At 44.0% G+C, this 23,887-nt stretch overlaps 1 protein-coding gene and 1 long non-coding RNA gene across 2 annotated transcripts; both read right to left on the bottom strand.

Moving 5' to 3' along the window:
* Window positions 1-792: 792 nt before the first annotated feature.
* Window positions 793-21,027, bottom strand: LOC4577390 (uncharacterized). Its single transcript, XM_061645566.1, has 3 exons — window positions 20,282-21,027; window positions 2,601-3,662; window positions 793-2,536 (listed from the first exon to the last, which is right to left on the bottom strand). The coding sequence occupies exons 1-3, from the start codon at window positions 20,282-20,284 to the stop codon at window positions 1,496-1,498; spliced, it is 2,106 nt and encodes a 701-aa protein (XP_061501550.1). The 5' UTR covers window positions 20,285-21,027; the 3' UTR covers window positions 793-1,495.
* A 189-nt stretch (window positions 21,028-21,216) lies between these two features.
* Window positions 21,217-22,891, bottom strand: LOC133391372 (uncharacterized). Its single transcript, XR_009764879.1, has 3 exons — window positions 22,273-22,891; window positions 22,114-22,206; window positions 21,217-21,996 (listed from the first exon to the last, which is right to left on the bottom strand). It is a non-coding gene; the product is annotated as an uncharacterized LOC133391372 (long non-coding RNA).
* Window positions 22,892-23,887: the final 996 nt, after the last annotated feature.

The following is a 23,887-nucleotide window of genomic DNA, read 5'->3' as shown; positions in this document are numbered from 1 at the left end:
CGGGGGAGAGCAATGCGCTGAAAGCATAAACACTCGATAGACATTTTAATTATTTCCATAGAGAACGCAGATTGATTACTGCTGGTCTTGTGTGCGTTTCAATTCGCTCCCGTGGCAATTCGTTAAAGCAAACGAGTTTTCGATATTACAGCAAAATTGCATGCACTTTTTGCCCGTGCTCTCGATGGTCTGTTAAGCCAAATCAAAACCAAGATCAATACCATGAAGCCGATGTAGGTCAGTTTGAAGAACCGGATGCGTATGGAAGAGAAAAAAAGAGAAGGTTGAATGGTATTATGCGACCATGGGTGGGGTAGAAAAAAATCTGAACGCAAAGTGGTAGTGCACTCATTAGTAATTCTGCCTGGGAGAATATTTTATTCAACGGATTTCCCTTTGCGTTTGCACTAACGACTACAAAAAAAAAAAATTAAATAATCACTCGGGAATGAAAAAAAGCGATATAAAACGCAACTCTTGTGAATACATTTGCCCGACAGTGTTCGCTAGTATATCAACTTTTTGTGACTGACTTAAAAGAAATCTCTGCTTTATGAGCAAATCTACGATTACCGAAGGCGAACCTGTCTCCCTGCTGCCGGCGTATCTGGTTGTAGTAGTCGGGTGTGATATACATTGTCTGCAACAAATGATATTTGCTACACGGGAAGCTGTAATAATATGTTTCATCCCATGGGACCGCTTGCTCACGAAAACGGCCATGTCATCGTGGGGCCGTGGCCCAGCTTTTGTATGTTTTACGACACCATTAATATGCATGTACGCCGTGCCTCCCGTGATATTTATGATTTTATTTTTTCCAAGTAGTTTACATGTTGCTTGCACCTACTTAGCATACGCACATTACAATTATCATATACGAATACACACTCACACACGTATACATACATTCGTACGTTCATACACTCACCAGCACTACACCCATGCGACCCTTACAGTAACGACCGCGGAACAGCGCTGTTCAACGGTAGATGAAATAATTAAATACTTAATTACAATGCACATCTCCTTCTGCTACCCTATGCTTCCTTGTTTGCACACTCATTCTACAGCGTCATCTCACGCTGCATTTCGGTGCATTTTCCCGCTCTTTGCAGCATCTTGTCACAAAGGCCGCCCAGGTGTAACACACCTCTCGTACATTGGTTTGATGAACCAACTAGCTTTCCACATGATAGATGAAACGCGTGGCTATAGCGGTTGTTTGATACCGGGGCAACTGAGCTTACGCCATCCAAGATGACATCTTTATGAAAGATTGCGGTCTCTGCGCGGCACGTTCCTCGATGCTGCCCTCGTGACGATGGGAATGCTCGATGAAGGGTATGATTGATAATTAGCCGCACGAAGGGTGTGCCGCAAGGAAGCATCGATATTGGAAGACGATTGCTTAGAAGGATGGTTCAGGGAATGAAATAAGTTAAACAATGGAGGTGGTTGGGAGAGGGACTTGATTCCATCATGTCGTGGTAGCTCATCGCTTGTGACCTACGTGCCCGTTCGGGTGATCTTGAAGCGTTTTCTGACCTTCGGGACTTTTCAGAAACACGGACACTTCGCTGTGATCAATGTTGGGGTCGTAGGAATCTTGCTCTTCCGTGGCACGATGCTGCTGAGGCTGTTCGATAGCACTCAAAATTGACTGCAAAAGCCCTTCGGAGAGGATCTGTTCATGTGGAGCAGAACCAGCCCCTTGCGGATCGGCCGATTGGAACTGCAGATGGTAGGAGCCATGCTGGCCCTGCACCGGGATGGTAAGGCTCTGGGATTTCTGGGCTGAAATCAGCTCCAACCCTCCTAGACCTCCGTCGAGTCCGGGCAGGCTGGATGCTTGGACGTGTCTGCTCGAACTCTCGCCAGCGTAGTGCTCCTGAGCGCTGTGACTGTTGCTGTAATCTGCTGAGTAACTGGCCGTAGCCGATGGTCCGACGATGGATAGTTGGTTCGTTTGGATCGATTGTTGGACGTCCACAGAGGTGGGGCCATGTCCACAGTCGCTGGAGACTGAAACAACGTCATGCGCTTGGTAGCGTGGCTCCTGGGCGTAGGATTGCGCTTCGGGCAGCTGATGCTGAGTGAGGAACGGTCTAGCGGGCTGTTCCGATGGCAGTGCGTTCAATTCCAAGCTCGACGGACCCGAATGAGCCACATCACGCGTTGGCGGCGGCAGGTACACGTCGCCGGAATAGGCTGGCTTAGTTCCAAAGTTTTCCTGATGCTCAACGGCATGTCCAATGGATTCGATGAGACCCTGCGGTACCGGTGGGCGGTATGCAATAGGATGGCGAGGTGGTGAGCCAGAAACGGGCCATGGTTTCAAGTTTCCACTCACGCTGCCGTGTGAAATGCCAAGACCGGGATGACGCAGCGGTGCACCGTAGTGGGGAGCCGGTGGAAAATGGAGCTTCTGCGGCGGTGGAGCCAATGGCTTAGCAAACGAAGGCTTGTACTTGCCGGGAAGGAATGAATCCACCGGAGGAGCTCCATAAGAGTCGCTGATGAAGTTCGAGTGAACCTGTGGGGTGAGTGACAAAGCAACGTTATTATGCTGAAATTAGTTCTGCACAGTGGCTTCTTACCTCATAGCTGTTACCCTTGGACAATTCCACACCGGCATGATGCTCTGAGTGGGCGTTGAAGACAGGCCCATGCTCTAGCTTGGGCAACTGTAGCCCAATATCACTGGTTGCCACGCTGGCACCACTAGACTCAAGCTGATGTTGCGTGCCCAAAAAGTCGCCACTCGGTGGAGGACCGTAGGATGATTCAGGCGCATGCACTTCAGGCTGAACGACGGGACCGGCAATAGGTTTCCATCCGTCACACTTGATCTCCGGAGGAGTCGGTGGAGCATGGACTGGAGAGGCGGGATGGTGTCCGAAGGAAGCGGACTGGTGTCCGAAGGAAGCGGACTGGTGTCCGAAGGAAGCTGACTGCACGGAAAAGCCAGACTGGAATGGCGCACCATACGTAGGTTTTGGGGGACCGTACAGAGGTTTCGGAGGTGCGTGATGGACTGGCGGACCATAGTTCGGCTGCGGAGCAGGTGCGGGTGGTCCGTAGACAGGCTTTGGTGGGGCTACAGGTCCTGAGGGTGGCCCATAGACTGGTGCCGGTTGGGAGGGAGGACCATACACAGGCTTGGGAGCGTGATGATGATGGCCGTGATGGGAATGATGGTCATCATCGCCTCCACCGAAGCCAAACGTCGAGAACAGCTGTTCAAGGAACGATGAAGACTTCTTGTGATGCGATGGTGGAGGTCCATGGTACTGAGGCTTGGGATGTGGATGGTAAACGGGCTTCGGAACAGGTGCTGGCGGCGGTCCATACTCAATGTTGACATTTGGAGGGCCGTAACTTTGCACCGGAACTCCATATTCCTTGTGAGGAGCTTGCACTGGTGGAGGAGCGGGAGCGGGTGGAGGTATATCTGGCGGAGGTGGTGGATAATGAGCAACTGCTGGAGCACCAGCAGGTAGTTCGGGTCCAGACGCTAGCGGAGGGCCATAAGAATCTGCAAGGGGAGCTTCCCGCCGCTGAGCTTCCTGTGTCGATTGATTTCCATTATTATTGACCACGGCAGTCGCTGTAGAGAGCAGCAAAGCGCCGCAAACTATCGATGCGATCATGTTGAATGCCTAAAAAGAAGAAGAAAGAAAGAGAAACGAACTTATTTTGAGTGAAACCGGTGAGACGTGATTTCGTTCCCACATCCGTGATGAGTGGTCGGCATGGAGATTCGGCTACGCAGGCCTTTAAATCACCAACCACACCCAAGGGCATCATCCATCTTCCCGATCACGATCACCTGCGATTACTTGACCCGATCGGGCGTTTATTGATGATCGTCGGTTCAGGTAAACCCGAGAGAGAGAGCGAGAGAGAGATAGAAAGTGTAAGGGGTGAGGGTCATGTTCAAAAGACATCGGAACGAAACATCGCAGTGGTGCAGATAATGGGCACTCCTCCCTGTCAAGACGATCGTTTCCCTTTCCTTTCTTCCCACTCGAAGGAGAGGAGGTCTGTGAAAAAATGCACGAGCCTCGTAGCGAAATCACATGGAGAAGAAACTTCATAACTGAAAAACGATCATTATAAAGATTATGATCTCACTGTACCGAAATATGGCAGGTATTGGGGTGCTGTTCTCCCATTCTTCCCGGGCCACTCCGTGAGTGAAAGTGATCGTCACCGCCGAGGCCCCAGGGCAAAGCCGTGGCCATCATCAGACATGAGGAAGAAACGACAACCCTCTCTCGCCCTCTCTCGTAGGAAGTGCAACTTTCGATTTTCGCTCCCCGTGTGTGTGTGTGTAGGTATTTTTTTATTTTTTTTGGCACGCAAAGCGACGTAACCGCTACGTAGTATCATCCGTACAGACTGTTTCTACGCGGCTCATGTGGACGAGGGTTTCAACAGAAACAGAAGGGTTTCTCGAAAGAAAGGGTTTACGGTGGTTTGCTGTTTTTAATTAGAAATTCCCCGACTTCCCGTTACGGAACCGGAACCTAATTGCCCGAAGCGTTCGGGGCCGCTGTTGCTGCTGCTGCTGCTGGTGCTTGTCCTACTGCAACTACTAGTAGTTTTGTTGGACTGGTGAAGATGACATTGTTGCGGTTGCTGATGATGACGTCTTTTGAATGTTACCGGCAGAAGGTGCTTCTTTTGTGCGATGCAGTTTTGTGCTTTGCTGAGGGCAGCAGCAACTACAAACGTTATGGTGGTGCGGAATTGTCACCATCTCATTCGAAGCTAGAGAAACGAACAAAAAGTTTACGACTCCACGAGTTCCGCAGCGTCATTGGGCTGGAGTTTTACCACTTCGGGTTGTGCCCCTCGAAGGTACCACAGAAAGGTACGAGGATTTGCATAATAGTCATCTGTGCACGCATGGCGGGTATTGAAAAGCGATCGCGATTTCATGGTTAGGTTCACATGAAACATAAAACCATGCTCCCAAGGAGGAGTGAAACCATGCCGGAGATACACATTACAGTGCAACGAACCAAAAGGGTGTGTCGCGAGTGGGGCCAGGCGCAATCAAGAACCACAAAAACCGCATGACCGCACCACCATGCAGGGAATAAAATTAGACAACTAATGACAAAATCGGCCGAATCTTTTGCCGCTGAAAGCAAATTACAAGCGGATGTGAAAGCGATGTGTGTAGTATGAGTGATTTTTTCTCCCGAAGTTGATGGTTGTTTTCCGATGTCTTGCTGTCATCGAAGCCGCACGTTGGCTTGCATATCTCGCTGACACCATGTCCGGGAGCTTGATATTTGGATAAACTTTCACTTTCGATAAGACGACGGGATGCGGAATGGGACAAAAGAAAGAAAGCACAACGCGGCACTCACAGTAAAGGAAACATCCGCTTGGTGAAAGAAGAGGAGAGTCCTCGAATATGCATCATTTAAACTTTCACGTTGGATTGGAATTTATTTTATCATATTTTTGTAGTTGAATGGACAACAAGTTAGTGACAAAGTAAAACAATACGTCTACAAATTAAAAAAAAACAAAAAACCAACACTTTGTAATCAGTTTTGCGATAACATTGTTGGAGCAAATAGATCGAATAGATTATTTCCCCCCGAATGTGGAATATGTGTGTTGTAAATAACGGGGACAAATACTTTTTCCGTTAACGTGTAACGGCGAAAAGTTCCTCAGGGATTTTATTCGATTTGTTCAAACTCTTCCTCCGAACGCCGACGACGACAACAACAACAACAACACTCACGGCACATCATCTCGGAGAAGTATGTTTGAGGAGAAATGTCGCAATTTGTTCAGCGTCCACTGTCAATTCCCGTTTACCTTCCGACCTTTCTGCGCGTGATGAAAGCTGGAAGCAAACAGAACAAGCGTGGACTAGAAATTACCACAGGCTTGCCAAACACTTGAACTGTGGCTTGCATTGCGCTGTGCCCTGCTCGCTGTACAACTGGACGGAGGAAGGTGAAAGTGAGAGTGTGACCATGGGTGGGAAGTATCTCTCGACGAGGACTTTGACGAAGGCGCCGACAAGGATGTGACGATGGCGATACAACACACGCAGGACCCATCCAACTGTGGTGCCCTTCAGATTGAAGGTTGCCAAAGGCAGTAGTGGCAGCGAACGGGAATCCTTAACAGTTGCCAGAGCGTCCCAGCTGAAGTGGGACATTTTCTTGTTTGCGGTTACCGGCAAAACATTCTTCAGCGTCAGCATTAGTGCTAGCGTTGGCGGTTTGTGGTCACCACGATTTCAAGCCGAAGGGGGGGCCAAGGTGCTGTCAATAGTGCCCATGTTGCCCATGTTTACACACTGGTCGATCAACTGTTTGGCCCCGTCCAAGAGTGCGTTGGTTGCTAGGCGAGCTGCTTGGTCGGGCGCAATGCGAAACTATGTGGCGCTATGTGTTGTTTGTTTGCGCTGCTGATGCGCCAATTCAGCACCGTGCTGGAGAGGGAGACAACTAAGAGGCGAGAAAGTTCGTTCCCCGAAACGCGGGACGCAGCGGCGACGCGAGCTGATAGTCAGCAGCCGGAACTTGGCGGTGTTTTAATGAAATTACTGTTTTCGGGCAGTACCCGGTACCGGGTACGATCGAATGACGCGTGTCGCTCTGCCGAAACCAAAGCCAAACCCGTGGCAGGTCGTTGTACAGGTCGAAGCACGACGACTTTCGGCTGCCTAATAGAGGTCCGAACTAGTCCCATGGTCGAGCTTTCTTTCTTCTCCACGTTTTGGGGGACTTTTGGGGTGTTTCTCGCAGAGCGGTAAATCGATATCTTGTCCGTGGCCAGCGCCGCTGTGAGCGCCTGTGCATTAGCATGGGGGAATTTAAATATTGATTTTATGCGAGAAGAGAAAACAAGTAAACAAAATTGTTTCTGCCGGATTTTATTGGTTCCAATTTCACATGTGTCACGCGGTTTTTGGAGGTATAAAAAGAAACGATTACAATAAGCGAAACGACCAGGGTGTAGTGAGTTTGTTTTGTATATTTGTTGGCTGCTACAAAGGCATCGAGAGTGGTGGTGAAAGGTTGCCTTCGGGCGGAATCAAAGCCCAACCGGAAGCAAATTCCAATGTCGAGACAAAAAACAAAGTTGACCATAGGACGAAAATCGAACGGCAGGTCGAAGAAAGCAAACATGTTGACTCTGCCTCAATACAATTCCCTGGATAAGTTTCACTGCGAGAGGAAGCAACAATCACCAGCGCGCTGGTGTGGCCCCTGAGGGATTTCGTATTTTGGTGTTATTTCATCCTTCGCGAAACAATTGTTGCGTGAAACGGAATTGTGGCAAGGGTGGAAACATTCCTGTTAAATTGTAATCTTACAATTCTTCAAGCCTAGGTCCGGGACGGAGGCGGGAGTTGCTGTCGAGATGATTGAAATGTAACCCAAAAATGCTCGGAATGTCGCAATCAACTGATCTTGCAAGGGAATTTTCAGACATAAACACAAGCTTTTCGCCCTTCTTGAAGGTAAGTATCGGGAAACCGTTAGGTTTATTGGCGTGAGTTACAAAATATCTTGCAAGAAACGAAAACTTTATTATATAGGGTGACTTTTTATTGAACATACACATCATTTGACCTCGTTTATGTGGTGTAAAAACATGGGCAGCGAAATGACAACAGTACTGCTCTTTTCTGGGAGTCGAATCACACCTGGCAGGTCAACAGACCAGCGTTATTATCGATGGCAGATATCAGCAGCAAAACTAGTTGGAGAAAAATGCAATCACCAATTCTCGAGCTGCTTGTCAATACTCATCAACAGATATTTGCCACGATTGCAGCCAGCGAGCCGTAAGACTGACGACGCCTTTGCAGTACCGAGCTCAGCAGCCTTAGCACGTGTGTCATGTTCAGCCTAACCTGCTTGCTTGCATGAACACGTGTCAACGGGCAAACTAACCGAAGCAAATCCATTGGGGCCGATTTCTTTCGCTCGTCATCGCCCGACTTCTGCCGGTGCGCTGAGGCGCTTAGGAAGTTGGAAAAGTGCTTAAAGCGTTCTCCATGGCCTCCTGCGACTCTCAAACCAGTTGGTAAATACCTGGGGAGAATGACACTAAATTGAACTGTCAATCAGCACAATCTAGCAGGCCGAACAGGACGAAGCAGAATGCTTCACTTCGTTCCAGGAAGCTGTCCCGGGTGCTGACGAAAGCCACTCTGGGGATTCATCTTTTTCTTACAGCTCCCACGGAGTGTCCTTTGAAGTGCAATCTTAAACAAGTTGTGGATGCGACTTTGCCGAGCTATCGAATGACCGGTACAGGTTCCCGTTCGTCCGCTCGATTGAGCTGTTGTGCCAACCAGCGCAAGTGTCCATCCGTTTGACGTTGTCTACCGGTGTTTGGGTCGATGTTGCGGTGCTAAACGAGGACCAACAATCAGCATAGTAGTGTGGAAGCGGGTACTTTTTGTGAATGAACCGAACGCGGCATTAATTAGCCATAGTCGAAGAGTAATTGCTCGTAGTACATGCCGCGCAGGGTGGCGCAGCTAATTAAACTTGAAATTCCAATCAACGAAAAATGGTTCAAAGTCGCAGTCGGGCTCAGCTTGCTCCCTATCCTGCGTCGTGCGTACGCAAATCGTGGCAGGCACCGGTGGGTCAAAGGAGCTGGACCCTTTCGAGCTTTGAACCGAGGGAGCTTCTGCAACCGAATTATGGTGTTCATGAATTTTTAATGAGCTTGCCTTAGCTGCCTGACCTGACCTGGCGCCATCGTTACCGAGCAGCAACAACTGGGTGGAAAACATTTTCCACGCTTCCGTGACTTTCTTCCCCTTGGTGTTCGGAGACGACGTACCACGCTGTACCACTCCGACACACAGCGTACGGGTTTTTCCATAATTAGAGCCATTGCTGGCGGTTGCCTGTCTCGTTCCGGCGACAAATGTCTACGGGTTAGTAGAGCCTAGCGGCGAACCCGTTCACCGGAAATGGCGGAACAGCTCGTTCGCCCCGTATGGTCCTAGCCTTGACCCAGAGAGCATACGGTGGTTGTGGGGATACGCTTCGATGGCAATATTGTGGTAACGCCGCGCTGCGCATCTGGTAGCGGTGTTGTGGATCGTTGTAACATCAGATGGAAAAGCATCTCGGGACGCTCGTTGGCTACCCCACCAACCCATAGGCACGAACGCAGGACACAAGTTTCATCCGGTTTTGCCCCGGTTACTTTCAAGGACGGCACCATAGATCGTTTTAAAAACGATTTGATGAGTCGCGGCCAAAGCAGTTGACTGTCGTAGGTTGCAATGCCGAAATGCTACGCGTTGAAATCCGAGTCTACATCAGCCGGATTGAATAGCAGATGATTCGTTCCATTTGCAAATGCCGCCGTGTATCCTCTCCTTTAGCAAAACATTCTGTGAAGCGTCTAACCGCACTAATGGCTTTTGAGGTACATAAAACTGTGGCATATCAATGCCGTTCATCAAATAACATAATCGATTCGAAACGAACTCGCCGCCAACAAATTGTGATCCTTTGTGGAGGGACATGTATTCTGGGGTGCTTCAAATTAATCAATCAATAAGCCATTGAAGCCTCGTACCACTAAAAAGTCGTTCACACCAACGTCTTTCCTAGGAATCATATCTCATTTACCGCTTGCCGTTATCGTGTCACTTTATGACATTTTTCATCATCGTGTCCCTCCCGGCAGTATCGATTACGCCATGGCAAAGGCACGTACAGTGTTGGGTGTAAAGAAACTGCTAGGCACGAGTACATTAAATTGACTCTCTAGGAGTAATTACAATACAAAGAGCAAAAAAAAGGATCCAATAAACTCCATCATGCGGGAAGATGTAGAAAATGCCGAAGAAAAGAAAATTCGATCAAATTCCACGTGACATTACCGCCAGTTAACCTTTTCCCTGCCAGTTCACATTCATTAACGCCACGCTTGGGTGTGTGTGGTATCGTTTCCATGTATCTCTCTCTTTCTCTCTCTTTCTCTCTCTCTATCTCTCTTGCTCTCTTCCTTTCTTTATATCACTTAATTTTTCTCTCTCTTTTCTTCTGTATCCCTTGCTGTCTTTCTTTCTCGCCAGGTGCCCTTTTCCGCTTATATTCCCACACATTTCGCCCTTTAACACCGCTTTTGCTTTATTATGTTGTGGTTGATGCGGAGATTGTAATATTTTCCTCGCGGGAGCACTTCTGAATCGCTTCAAAGGCTCCCCCAAATTCGTGTTACGTTTCCAGCTGGTGCGGGACTACCCAGCACAGCTCAATATCATAAAATAAGCTTTCCTGCATCGTGTACTGAAACCACACAAGGGCTTAGAAAGTTGCTGCGGTACTGTTAGCGGTTAGAAGCTCTAAGGGCAAGGTAAACCCAGCGTTCCAGCCCTCCCACTCACACACACACACGCAGAGTCCCTTGTCGGGAAATGCTTTTGATGGGCAGGCAAAAAGAAATGGAATCGGTTGAGCAGTTCACACATTCCTAACCCGTACCGATTTACCGGATGAGATAATCCACTTTCACGGGCAATGTAATGTGTGTGCTTCGGAATGGCCGTCAGTGCGTCTTTCGAGTGGCACGCAATCACCTCTCGGCGTAATGAAGCAATGAATCATTTTTTGGGGCACATTCTTCACATACTCACACACATGTATGTACACCTGTTCTTGGCGCTAAGGAGGGAAACTCATCGTGCGCTCACCTTTCAAGGTCGACACGTGATTCACGGAGAAGCATCTCAAGATCATCTCGGCTCATCGTCGACACACATTAGTCTAATTAAAGCAGCCGTTAAGTAGTGGATTCAGCGCTGCCATTTGAGGGTGCTCAGAAAACCATGCTCCAGATGACATCAACTGCTCTGCTAACTAGATGGGTTTCGGCGCGCACTCCACCGATGGAAGGTGACAAGAGAGCGATGATGATGATGATGATGATGACATTACGACGATTGTGGGCTCGACCGCAAAACCCTTATACGTCGCATTCCGAAACTCAAGGCAATGTGGTTTTTGGCAATGGGAACATTTTTACCTCTCTGTTGCTTTGTACCCGCTCATGAGCCAGGTTTGAGGTTTGATTTATGCAGAGCGTTATTAATTGTAGTGAGGCGACAAGACAGGAGAACTTAAGACTCATTTGAAGTAATAGACATCCTTGGTGGAAATGGGGTTGTTTTGTGCCATAAATCTATGTCTAGCATAACGCAACGCGGTGCATTAAATTCTCGTTGTAGGCTTGTAGCTGCAGGTTTCTACTACAGATTTTGTGATGTCACCAATGGGGGCCTTCACGATTCTAGTTAGTTTTTTGTATGGAGTTTGACAGTTGAAGGCTGAAATCATGTAAACAATCCATACAAAACCACACAAAAAACTAGCCTGCGATTTTCAGTCTAGAAAATTTTAGCCTAAAAGCTAGAATTAGATTCGAGTACCTGCTCGAAAACACGGGTTTGTTAACATTTATCCCAAGGTGCATTAAACAAATAAGGTGATCGAATCTGGAATCAAAGTGTATGTAGTCCAGGTGGTCTCATAGCATTTTTTATAACCAAATTTGAATATCACTTTTTGACAGAACGAGTGAAAACTTTTACTCCAACGAGCTTTCTGGAGGCTTGATGAATACTCAAAACACTCTTACAATCTTCATTCAGAAGCAGAAGCGATAAAAATCAGCCTTCTAAATTCATACACCTTGGGATAAGCCCACCTGTATATTATACTTACTTAGATAGCTGCTCGAAAACTGCTATACAATGCAAACAGCTGACAGGCTGAAATTTCAGCCTACGAGCTTCAAACGGAAAGGGTCCCAATATTTGATAATTTCTGATCATGCATGTTATTGCCATGTTTGGGTACACAGTTAGCTGCAGTGGGAAAACACAGCCATCGCGGTTGCAACATTGCGCAAGATTGGATAGCTAACTTCCGAAAGAAACGCAAGCCAAATTGCGCGGGTCATTGTCGTGACGCAATCATCGTCATGCCGACGTACGGATGCAGATTACGTCGCGTGCGGTTTGGGAGGCGCTAGAGGCAGCATTTGTCCCACAAGCGCTGCTTTCACGCTCGCAATGTGCGTTTTATGCTCTTATGTCGGAGATGACTCCACACGCGCGATGTTCCACTTTCGCCTTCACCATCTTCGAGGGCCAACTTTTACTATTGGCATCCGCCCCAAACCGCTTCGTTTACTCATGTCGGAACAGCTATCTTACCTCGACTGCGCTGATCTCATCTAAGGTGCTTTACGATGCTGACGCACTGAACGCACTCGGCGGTTCACTGTCGCTCACGCTCTTCAGACACTTTCTTCCCGGTTCACAGAAGCTCTCCGACGCTGCTTCCGACTGTCAGGTTGGGCGAAAAGAAACACGCAAATTGCTCCAGTCCCCCATTGGTAGTTGCTGAGCTGTTTTCTTCCACGTCTTCGTTAGCTACATTTGCCGTGGCAGATTTGTTATTGTTTCGTGAATGTGGGCTACCAGGCATCGTCGGTTTTGTACACTTCCGAGCAAAGTTTATCCAACGGAAGGGAGGGAGGCTTGGCTGATGCACAAATGGTGGTTCACGTTCACACGCCACACGGTAACGATGCGTTGCATAAGGCTGAACCACGTTCAAAGCAAATCGTCGGCTCGATTGTGATACGATTGGTAAGATGAGGTGAAAATTAGGTGAAGCTAAAATTTGAATTAATTTCATGCATCAATGCTTATGAGGCAAACAATTCGTTAAAGAAAATTCATCAACAAAACCATGTAATTAAAAGTCCCATTAAGAAAATGCACATGATTATTCAGTTTTCACGTAAATAGATGCTCTACAAAACAGTTCAATGCAATCACATTTGTGTACGATTTCCGAATTCTCTGCCACAATGAGAAAACATGTTCAACTACAACACATCTGTGCCATGGTGCAAAGGATTATCGGCTTCATGTACAAAGTGATGGATGTTGCATCGTCCTACCGTCTATCTGTGCCGGTAAATTAATTGGTACGTTGATAATGCAATATCACATATGAGGTGCAATCAAGGAGAAACAGAGATTTTGTTCTTAATTGCAGTCTTGATCCTGCAGCACCTCGAACTCGGTACTTATTTAACTTGGTATAGCACTTGCTACGGGTGAGCATCGTTGCTCAATTTGTGCTAGAATGCTCGTTTGTATTCCGTTGTGTTTATTGAACTCCGGGCCAAGCGACCGGTTGCTTTCTTTCCGAAGCAAACGAAGTAATTTGATAGCCGTTTATCGTACACAAAAGGTGATGGAACAGATGGAACAAGCTGTACCAAAGTCTACACAACAACTCCATCAACGAGTATCTTCCAACCGTTTGTGGCACTTGCACCTTCGCCCGACATGCACTCAATCAATCAACTCCAGCCAACGCTTCCATCGTTCACTTCCGATGAGCAGATCCGCTCCGTTCGGCACAGGTAAAAGGAACGATTGGTTTGCCTTTGTATCTCAATAATTATTTAGCAAGAGATAAGACACTTCTGCCAGTATAACCGTACAAAGAAACGAACAACACACCTTTATTTGGGTTGGAGGTCAATTGTGCTGCAAACTCACTTGTAACGTCAGAGAAAAAAGCAAACATTAATCAAGAACACATCCAACCGGTATAGAGACTCGTTTTTTTTTATCTCAAAGTCATCTGTTTTATCAACAATACGCTCTCGACCGTGGTGCAATCTGTGATGCTCTAAGCGAAGTCCGCTGATTTTCCATTTCCTTTTCAATCGATCTTTTCAGAAAAAAAACAATCGATCGCATCCGATGAGGAAGCATAAATTTCCCGGTTTAAGATTTTATCGCCTAGGGTACCGGGTTCCTCTTTTTGCTGACCGACTGCGTCGTTGTCCTTGAGACAGTCACTTACCGTCCCACAGGTTTCAAGGTGTAAATGGGAAAACCGCTCAAACAGTCGTACCCACTTCCAGCTGGTCCATGGTGCCATCAATCAACGGTCGTGCGTAAATCATAATCTTTCATGATGTAACAATGTTCTCGCATCAGCTGGTCCTCTTATGAACTACACTTTATGCATGCATCCGGGTGCAGCAAACGAGCACACCCACGAGCCAGCAAGTGCTTTCGATTGTTTGTCACAACGATCGTACTTAGCCCGGAGCACTCCGAGCGTATCGGGGCGGCTTCGAAGTGTTGGCCTGTGCCGTACCGTCTCGTTGTAGTGTGAAGCCCGGGAATATGGTGGCGTGAGCACGTGGAGCAAGCGCTTTTGTAATAAATAATTTCACTCTTTTACTTCTCCCCCTTTCAGCTGGATGTTTCGGTGCGAACGATGTCTGTTGCACCGATGCAAACAGCAAACATGCGGGAAGTGCATCACAACGAGCCAGTAAGCAAGGTTTGTTTTCGATGAAACGAGGGAAGAATGCAAATGATGCTAGCGCCGGGAGGGGAAATGGTTAACCTCTTTCGATACGGTATCCAGTTAAACGATGTCATAAAATGAAAGTTAGAAATGTATAAAATTATCCAAATTGTGTATGTTTGAAACGGCGGTTTTGCTTAGCTCGTGGATTTAATTTTAGCAAGAGAAGTATACATGAAATTGTGTTTAATGTTTTCCTATCACCAGCTCAATAGAAAACACTCCGTAACAGTTTTTCATATTATTGGAGCAAGAGTTTTTGAACGTACGTAGGCGACACTTGCATTCAATTACGGCTATTCCATTCTTAACTTTGTGCTGACGAAGTGAACGATATCACTTCAGAAACACGTAGCCATTCTCATGTCAGCACCTGTCGCTACGTATGGGCCTGTATAGAATGACATGTTCGTGCAAAGAGTTTCATTTTAAATCCTTAAAGTTGATATCAATGAAATCGCGACCCTTCTGGGAACAGTTTACCCTATTTGCTCACTCCACACTGAAACGTGATCAAATGGCTGGGCGCAATCAAAAGGGCTCCATTAGATGTACAGATTGCTTTTCTTCAGGAGAATCTTGTACAGGATACTATTTTTACTCTTTGCGATGAAATATTCTGAAGAATTTGATTCATAAATGAGCTCTTCCGCTACTTTGAAGCACGCGTTGCTGTGAAGAAATGGTTTTGAATTTTTCCATTAACCATAAGGTACGCTAACAGGTGGTAAACTTTTTATCACGCTGAGTGCTTTTTATTTGATCTTTTAGAAGAAGGCGTTTGTCCTAAACGGCGTTTGTCGAAAATTTGGTATAAACTATTTCTTAATCCTTGGATTAAAAATCATCATTGCTGTTTGAGAACATTTTTTAAAATGGTAAATCAATTGTGCCGAATGTTCGGCTTCACAGCAACAGCGTGCTCCTGTAACAATAATATACTGTGTTGGTGCTGAAATAAAGAAAACCGAAACCGTTTCACCGGTACCTTGAAGCCACGTTAGCACAAACTCAACAGCTCAAGAACGATTATCATCAACCATTCTGTGGCTTTCGGATGGATATGGATGCTATGCAAATTGTTGCGAAGCTTGTACACGTGTCGAAACGGATAAACTGTATTACGTCGACAACCGACAGCTTTTTACAAGCTTTTAGGCTGTTTTCATGAAGCGAAAAACTTTATCCTTTCTCGACCTCAAATTGCACACTCCAATGTTTTGGATGGGCACTGAAAAGAAAAACGGAATGAGTTGGATGGATGGATCGCATAACATTTGAATTTCAATTCCTGCAATTGCCCCCGCGTTTGAATGCTGGCACATTTCAAAGAAGGTCACTTTAAAGCAAGTCTGTGACTTACTGGTATACAATCGCGTGAAACCAGGCAGATAGGTATGAATATAAAAGTTATCACGACGAGAAGCTGCTCAAATATTGGTGGATACAGTTAATAGCGGGCATGAAATAAAAAGAGGCCCAATAAAAACCTGACCAATCAGACGAGCTAAAAATTGTAACAAATAAGCGATAGGAAGGGGCGATAATTCATTCACGAAGGTAATTTCACCTTTTAAGAAAGTATTCAAATGCTAGATAAACCAATTAGTCGATAGTCACGTCGGAGTGTGCTGCTAAAAATGCACACACACTCTACTTAACGTATCTCAGGGGAGAAATTCAAGAAAATGGATAAAAGATCAATGTATGCGCATAAAGCTGTACACTTGCTCTTATAAGCATGCATATGAATTAGCCTCATAAATTGGAAGATATCTCACATTTGTTGATATGGTAATGGTATGATCAAACAAAACGGGCTCGATACTGAGCTGCGATGGATCAAAGAAAGTCTCCCGGGAGAAGAAAAAGGTCAGCTCAGTCACCAAAAACATAGGGAGATGAAACAATACTGTATTTACGCTCCACTTCATACATTCATTCCTCGATCAGCTTAAAAGCATGGTGCTGGTGACCCAATTCTTCGCTAAATGCTTTAACCCTCAAAATCGGTTCTAATATCCAGCACACGTATTGTGTGTATCGATTATTTGAAGACATCACATCACACGAGCTACAAATACCGTTTGAAGACGTATTTTGCAATTGAATGAGGAGTTTCTTTATAACGTATGGGACTGTAGTATAATATTGATGATTTCCTATATTTCGTGTGTAACTATTTAGTTGGACAGGAAACGATTCTGTTGCCGTGAAATAGAAAGTAGCATCCGGAACCCTTTAAGCATAGGAGGAACCCTTTCTTCTCGCGGAATGTATGTCCATTAGTACACGTCATTTACAGAAAAAGCTTTAGTATATACATTTCAGAGGGAGACAAATTTAAAGTGTTCATAAAAAATGTATTTATAATGTTTTTATCACAATTTTCTTGGCTTAACTCTCTATAAAAAGCCGAGTGTTGAGGTTTGTGACGTATGTTTGATAGTTAAAGATTACCGTAATCAATTAGTTCATTAACACCTTGAACACCGCCCGACCCAAATATACTTCTCAAACGGCTCATTTTTCCATCCGATGTCACGGAAGAAATAACCGGAGAAAGCACAGATTTCGGCTGGAAAGATACGTGCGTGTATAAGGCACGTTTGTTTCCACTGCACCGCGCGCTCGCATTTACGCACGGCAAACGTGTGATACGACACACTGCACGTGGCACCCGCGTGCACTTTATATTGACGATGAGCGTGGAAACGTCATTGAAAGGCGGAAATGAACCGATCCAATTGTGAAATCTTCTGGAACGTACTACCAGTCGGGTTAAAGCAGCATCTTTGTCATGCAGGAAACCTTTTTTTCAACCGTGAAAAAGATATGTGCAGCAAGAACTTCATCTGGCACGCTTGCGTGAAGATAAATCTGTTTGAATCTCATGCTCACAGTCGAGCATACCACGTCATTCATGCGGCAATAATTTGATTAAACTGAGAGATCATTCCACGGGGCTTATGTGCATATTAACAACCTGATGTTTTTGCTCATTTTACTATTTGCAAGGCATGGCTTTAAGGGGAGCATAGTACAATTTCACATGTTTACATAGACTATATTTTTTTGAATTTAAAGGGTAGTTGATTTTAAGTCCATTCAAAGTGTATTATTTAAGTTTCGTTTACCATTAGCTCCTCTTAATTGCACCTTTATAGGCCATCAAACCATGAAAAAGGGCGATGATTCCTGACTTCCATGCAACGCTCATAGCTATTAAACTATATTTAATAGGTATTTGAATAGGTTTTTCATATGAAACTTCTATCCCATTTTTAATTACAGGGATGATTGTCACTAAACAACTACTGACCATGTTATGACAAAATAATAAAAGAAGATGAGCACCAGACACATTGTTAATGGATCAATTTTCTAATGTATGCAAGTTTCAATAAAGCTCTTTTTCAGCTTTGACGCTAGTTTGGCTTGTTCCAACAATTCCAACAGAGTATCATCAGCAAATGTTGTTCAATGTGATTTAAGGATTCTCTTTTTCTTTGTGCTATCTTTACGAATTGTGGCTTTGTAGAAAGCTTTGCCATTAACAGCACAAATGATTCAGAACTCATTCTTTAATCGGAATGTTTTCATTCCAAAAGCGAACACAAAAAGTATGCCATTAGCTCGAGACGAGAAATTTCTACATCGCCCGAGAAAACTATTCGTTTAGAAACAAACTCACAGACGAGTAGAGGCAAGAGCTTGAGTGGAGCATGCTGCAGCCTCCTGCATTGCCTAAATGGTGTTCCGAAGGCGTTAATGGACCGTAGCAGCGGCGGCAACTTTGAGCCGAAAGATTTGTCCAAGATAGTGGATCAGTTTCGTTGCACAAATTGTCAAGTCACGAAAGACGTCTCTGTTCGGACACATTTCACCATAGCATCGATACACGATCAATCATTCGATTATCGGACCCTGTTTCACTTGACCACTCAGCAAGGGTTCGTTCCGAGGAAGTATCGGAAAGTGATAGCGAACATGTCAAAACATTCGATTCCGGTTTTCTGTCTACGCGTGGCGAAGAGAAACCGTTTCACTGTAGCATAAATTATTGGACTGAAGATACTGCACTAGTTAGGACGTAGTGGTAGATTCTTGGGATGTACTGACAAGGAAATTTGGCTGCGATGGAATGCTTTCCACATTGTCTCTGTTTATTAAACGTCATTTTTCGTTTTCTTACACCGATAATGATTTAATGGTTCTTTTGAGAAACGAGTTTCTGCTTGAGCCAAGGAATGGATTAATTTGCGTTTCAATAGCAGACCGATCTAAAACAAACCTTCTATTCTGATGATGTATCGGTTTAATGAAGCAGAGAAAGATTACTGCTCGATCATTGTGCAAAAAATACCAATTTTGATATAGACCATCTAAAGCTGAATGATGGTGGTGATGATGAAGACGATGATGATGACGGTGCCAAATAGGATGGATGGTAGGTTGCATTCCTTATCCGAAAAATGGCTTGATCTTTGCCCTACTGTCTATTAAACCAGTCGGTGAGGCTCTTATTATTCAGAAGATCAATTTGTCCAGTCTTCTGGCGTCTACTCACGGCTGTTACGGGCGTGAAAAGAAAAGTGATGGTAGAATAACCTTTGAAATTAATTATTGTATTATTGTATCTTGTATTTATTTACGTTGCGTAACGTGGATGCAGCATTTTCTGTAGCTTTGTACTGTGGCAGGGTCGTAAAGTCTTACTTTTTTCTCACGATCTAATCTACGGAAACGAATCACCGCTTCAGCATACAAGTGTAGTGAAGCGTACCCAAAAACACGTTCAATTAATCAAAGGCGAGTACGGATCTGCTGCACCTTCACGACCTGTCTCGCTCAAACTCTCTCACTCACCCTGTTAGCGACCCATTCTCTTGTTGCTTCATACTATTCAACCTTAATTTTATCTTGCAAGATGAAATGGATGCTTGAGAGTTTCAAGAGAGAAAAACATGCTCGCAACATCACAACCGAAACCGAAAGCTGAAAACTTTCGATGGCCCAAAAGCTGTAAAATCCATCCCACCTGAATTTCCCAAGACAGTGGCGGCCTGTTTTGCTCCCGACTCTTCCACTGGCTATTCCTTCCTTACTGTCAGCCTTCAAACGACGTCTTTATGATACGAATCGTAAAATTCTTTCCTTGCATTGGGACGTTGTTTGTTCGAATTTCTCTTTTAATTTATTGATAAACCGGGCGCGTTCCATTCGCGTCTTTCCAGCCAGCTTTGGCCGATGTGTTCCCGAGTCTTTCAGTGCCGAGCCTCCGCAAGACTTTGGTTGAATTTGGAATTCAAGGTCTATCAACATGTTGTTTGTTTTCACTCGATGGCTCTTCGTCTTTGAGGAAATCCATTGATGTGAATCCAATTTTCGAAACTGACAAGATTCCGGATGTTTAAGTGTAGCTACTATTCCGGGGAAGCACATTTATTCAATTGGCGTAAGCGATTACATCATTTGTAGTGAATTTAGAAATTGAATTCAACCAGAATAAGAATTGATACGTCATATTTAGATGCTTTCGCAAAAAAAGAACATTCAACACAACCATTGCATTGGAGCGCAGAATGTGAATCTAGAACAGCAAGGATAAGTTATTCTGATCGCTGGCGCGCATAATGATCGATTAATGGATTCTTTAAAGGATAGTTTACGTTGCGAAATGTCTTCTTTTGCATGTTGCAGCCTTTTGTTCGACCACTTATCGCTGGTCTTTTCAATTTCCCAACCAAAAGAACGACCCAAACACGTCTTTTCCATCACTATTTGGCACTTTTTGCACGTCGTTGTCCCGCATTACCCATTAGCAGAATGAGCAAACAATCACTTACCATTTTCGTTTCGTCGAATCTTCTTCAGGCACTATTTACGGTGTGCGGAAAACGTTCTATTGCTATTGTGCACGAGAATGGGTGCTTCTCGAATTCCAGTTTTTGGTAGCTTCTTGGAGAGGAAATTGAATATTTCTCCACCTAGCGTATACCGTATAATTCAACGATCAAAGGGTGTTTGGAAGGATGGCTTTGTGTATCCTAAATCGAACTTGCAGAATAGCAGAAAAATAATGCACCTTCACTAGCACTTCGATTGTATTCGTCTTGTATCCGTTGGGAGATAATGCTGGCAAACCACTATTGGAACACTTTCACCTTCACGATGCTCACTTGTTCGAATAACGATTGACCTTCTTGCTGGGACTTGCCTGCTGTACTGCTTCCGTGCAAATGTTGTTTGGTTTGGCAACAAGAACGCTTGTGGCACGTAATTTGGCGGTTCGTATTCTGGTCACGTGTGGGACCTTCCCACCAACTGTCTGATTCTCGCCCGGTCTCGTGAGGGTACTTTTTCACTACACGGCTACAATGTATGTGAACGGCGTCTCATTCAACCACGCACGCAATAGCACTCTGAGTGTGAAACAAATTTTAGATTAACGTCCAACGCGGAACTGGCTTAAACTCCCGATCGTGAACTGAAGACGACCGGAACACAAAGCGACCGCGCACACTCGATCGCTCACCTGTGTGTGGACGCTTTCGCGGTATATTATCAAATGTCAATGGAAGGCGAACGAGCCACCCTATTAAACGGAACACAACTGCCGGCTGTTTGGAGCTGTCCCAAACGAAAGAGCCACTCTCGTAAGATGATCCCCACTAGGTACGATCATCATTCCACAAGAGCGGAGAGCCTATGCTTGAACCGAAACCAAAAGCTCACCAAACTTTTCGTTAACGATTCTCTCTTGCATCCGCCGTGACCCAAATAGCATTGGAGCGTTACGTTTCGCGATTTTTGTATGGAGGCGTTACTGCTCGCTACCTGCTCATAACACTGCTCGATAGCAGTCCTTAGTGAGCAGGTAGCGTGTAACATTCTATGTAAGCTCAATGAAAGCTCAAAGCTCAAGCGTTACTTAGCGAGTGCACGAACCACAGTATAGCGCTGTGGGTTCTGTATTCGGATGTAAACAAAAACACACACACTTTTTTAAAATTTCGATGCACATTGTCCAGTACAACGATAAAATGTATTTTATTTAACTATTATTCAATACTTACATGCCCCAATATATGGTTTTACACGTTTATATACGATTTCAACCATCACTTTGGATGGTATCAACTGATGCCGACGGCGTTGTTGTCTCTGCGTCAGGCACATGTATTGTTGCCGCTTCTAATGCTCGGGACGTTTTTTCGTTAGCAGTAGCACAACGATTAAACGCACTAATTGTACCACTTGCAAAGCGATACAAATAAAGTAAAACACATAATACACCGTACAACACACTTCTTAACAACACTTGCACATAAAAACCACTTGTCGATGCGGTGATCCAATGTCCTGTTTGCAGTGGAAAAATAACAATGAAAGATTAGAATGCTTTCAAATATGGCATTATTTTATAATACTTTCCTTTCCATGCTATTTTGTGGTGTATGGCAACGTTGGTTTGCTTGAAGATACACAACGACCGGTGTGTTGGTACAGTTGAGAATGTGCCGATCACGATCACAGCCGGCTTTAGTGATTGTTGTAGAAACTGTAACAATGATCAATATCATTAAATCTGCATTATTTTTACAATTCAATGTGATTTCAAGAAAAAGTAAAGTGAAAAAGTAAAGTAAAAGTGAAAAAGTAAAACATTTCATCTTACCGGCGTCGTATTTCGTCGGCATACACACACACACAGCTGCTCGATCATACTCGGACGAATGTTGCCAAATTTCGGGATGAAATGATGTTTTTCCTGTGGAATAATGTGTTCAAACATTAAAAGATAGTTTATTTACTGAAATATGCACAGAAAACTTACCTTTTCCCTAGTTTTCACATAAAATTTTACGATTATTCTGCACACAATCTTTACGGGCGGTTGTCCGTGTTTGTTTACGTTTCTGACTTGACAGATATGCGCGCTGGCATGTGACGAAGTCAAATACATTCAAACCTCGCCAATTGCAAGTCTGCTTTTTCAATTGAATACAAAAAATTCGAGTTGTTCACATAAATATGAGAAAAAGTCATTTTATCCAGTTTGTATAAAATAACAAACATGACAAAATACACAGACATTAGTCGTGTTACAAAATTTCTTTCTAATAAACAAAATCTATTTTTTTTTGTACACATATGATATAAATGCAATTAGCGAGTTCTAATTGTATCATATATATTGCTATTTTCAAAGCGGTTTAAATTAAAACAAACATCCGTGTTTTTTTTTAAATAATCAGAAAGATAATTATATACTTAATAATGATTAAAATGTATTTTATTACATTTATGTACAACGATAACCTAACTAGTAAGCATGTTCATGCACGTGTGTAATTATTTGATAATTTTTTTGTGATCCCTATATGAATGTTATAAAGTAAAACAGACAATTTACCCTGTTCCTTTTTCAATTCTTCAAGATAAGGTTATTGGGATGTTTAGGATAAAAGATGTTTTTATTTTTTTAATAAAAACATGTAAGTTTGTATATATATATTGTATGTTATATATATATATATATATATATATATATATATATATATATATATATATATATATATATATATATATATATATATATATATATATATATATATATATATATATATATATATATATATATATATATATATATATATATATATATATATATATATATATATATATATATATATATATATATATATATATATATATACATTTATTCATATAGTATATAATATTATAATATAAGTAATATACTGTATATAAGTTGTTAATATAATTATTTTTATATCATTATACCGATGGCGGAAACCTTTAAATTTTTCATAAAATTTTAGTACAAGTTTCTGTTAATTTTGTTTTAAAATATGTGATCTGAATCGTTATGAAATATCCATCACTCATCTTTTCCAAATTCAGTTAGACCATCTCGCTTTGATTTGAATTCTAAGTCAGAATGTATGGGGTGCGCGGTATGGGTAAGAAGAACATAAACGCATCACAACACCAAAGTCTGGGTGAGACGGTGATGGTGTGAAACGCTTCTTGCTTCAAGCTCTTGTGGTAACAGTGTTAAAAGCAACAACAACAACAGAGAATAACGCATCGCGTAGAAACAAACACACCGTTCGTGGGTATGTCAGGGGGGGAAACAACGGGAAAAGCTCAATTCTCTCTCAGCGATGCCGCTTGGGGAGATCATAGTTACCTCCGGCATTTCGAGTTCATGCTTTCTCTACCAGTAGGTTTCTTTGATCACTAAGAGCGAACCACAAACAGACAGAGAGCGCAATGTAGCCAACACGTTGCTTAACATCTTGGCTGCTCTAAAGCCGGTGAAAGGTGTGTTCTCCAGCTTATGCAGGTCTTCAGGAGAGAGCGAAAGTGAAATAACAGAAAATGAAAGTGGTGCGTGAGCAGCATGCTCTTGGACATTTGCTTCGCTC

Source organism: Anopheles gambiae, chromosome 2, assembly GCF_943734735.2.
Source record: "Anopheles gambiae chromosome 2, idAnoGambNW_F1_1, whole genome shotgun sequence".
NCBI classification, from domain to species: Eukaryota; Metazoa; Arthropoda; class Insecta; order Diptera; family Culicidae; genus Anopheles; species Anopheles gambiae.
Note: the sequence above shows the minus strand (reverse complement) of the source record. Positions and strands in the feature narration are given on the sequence as shown.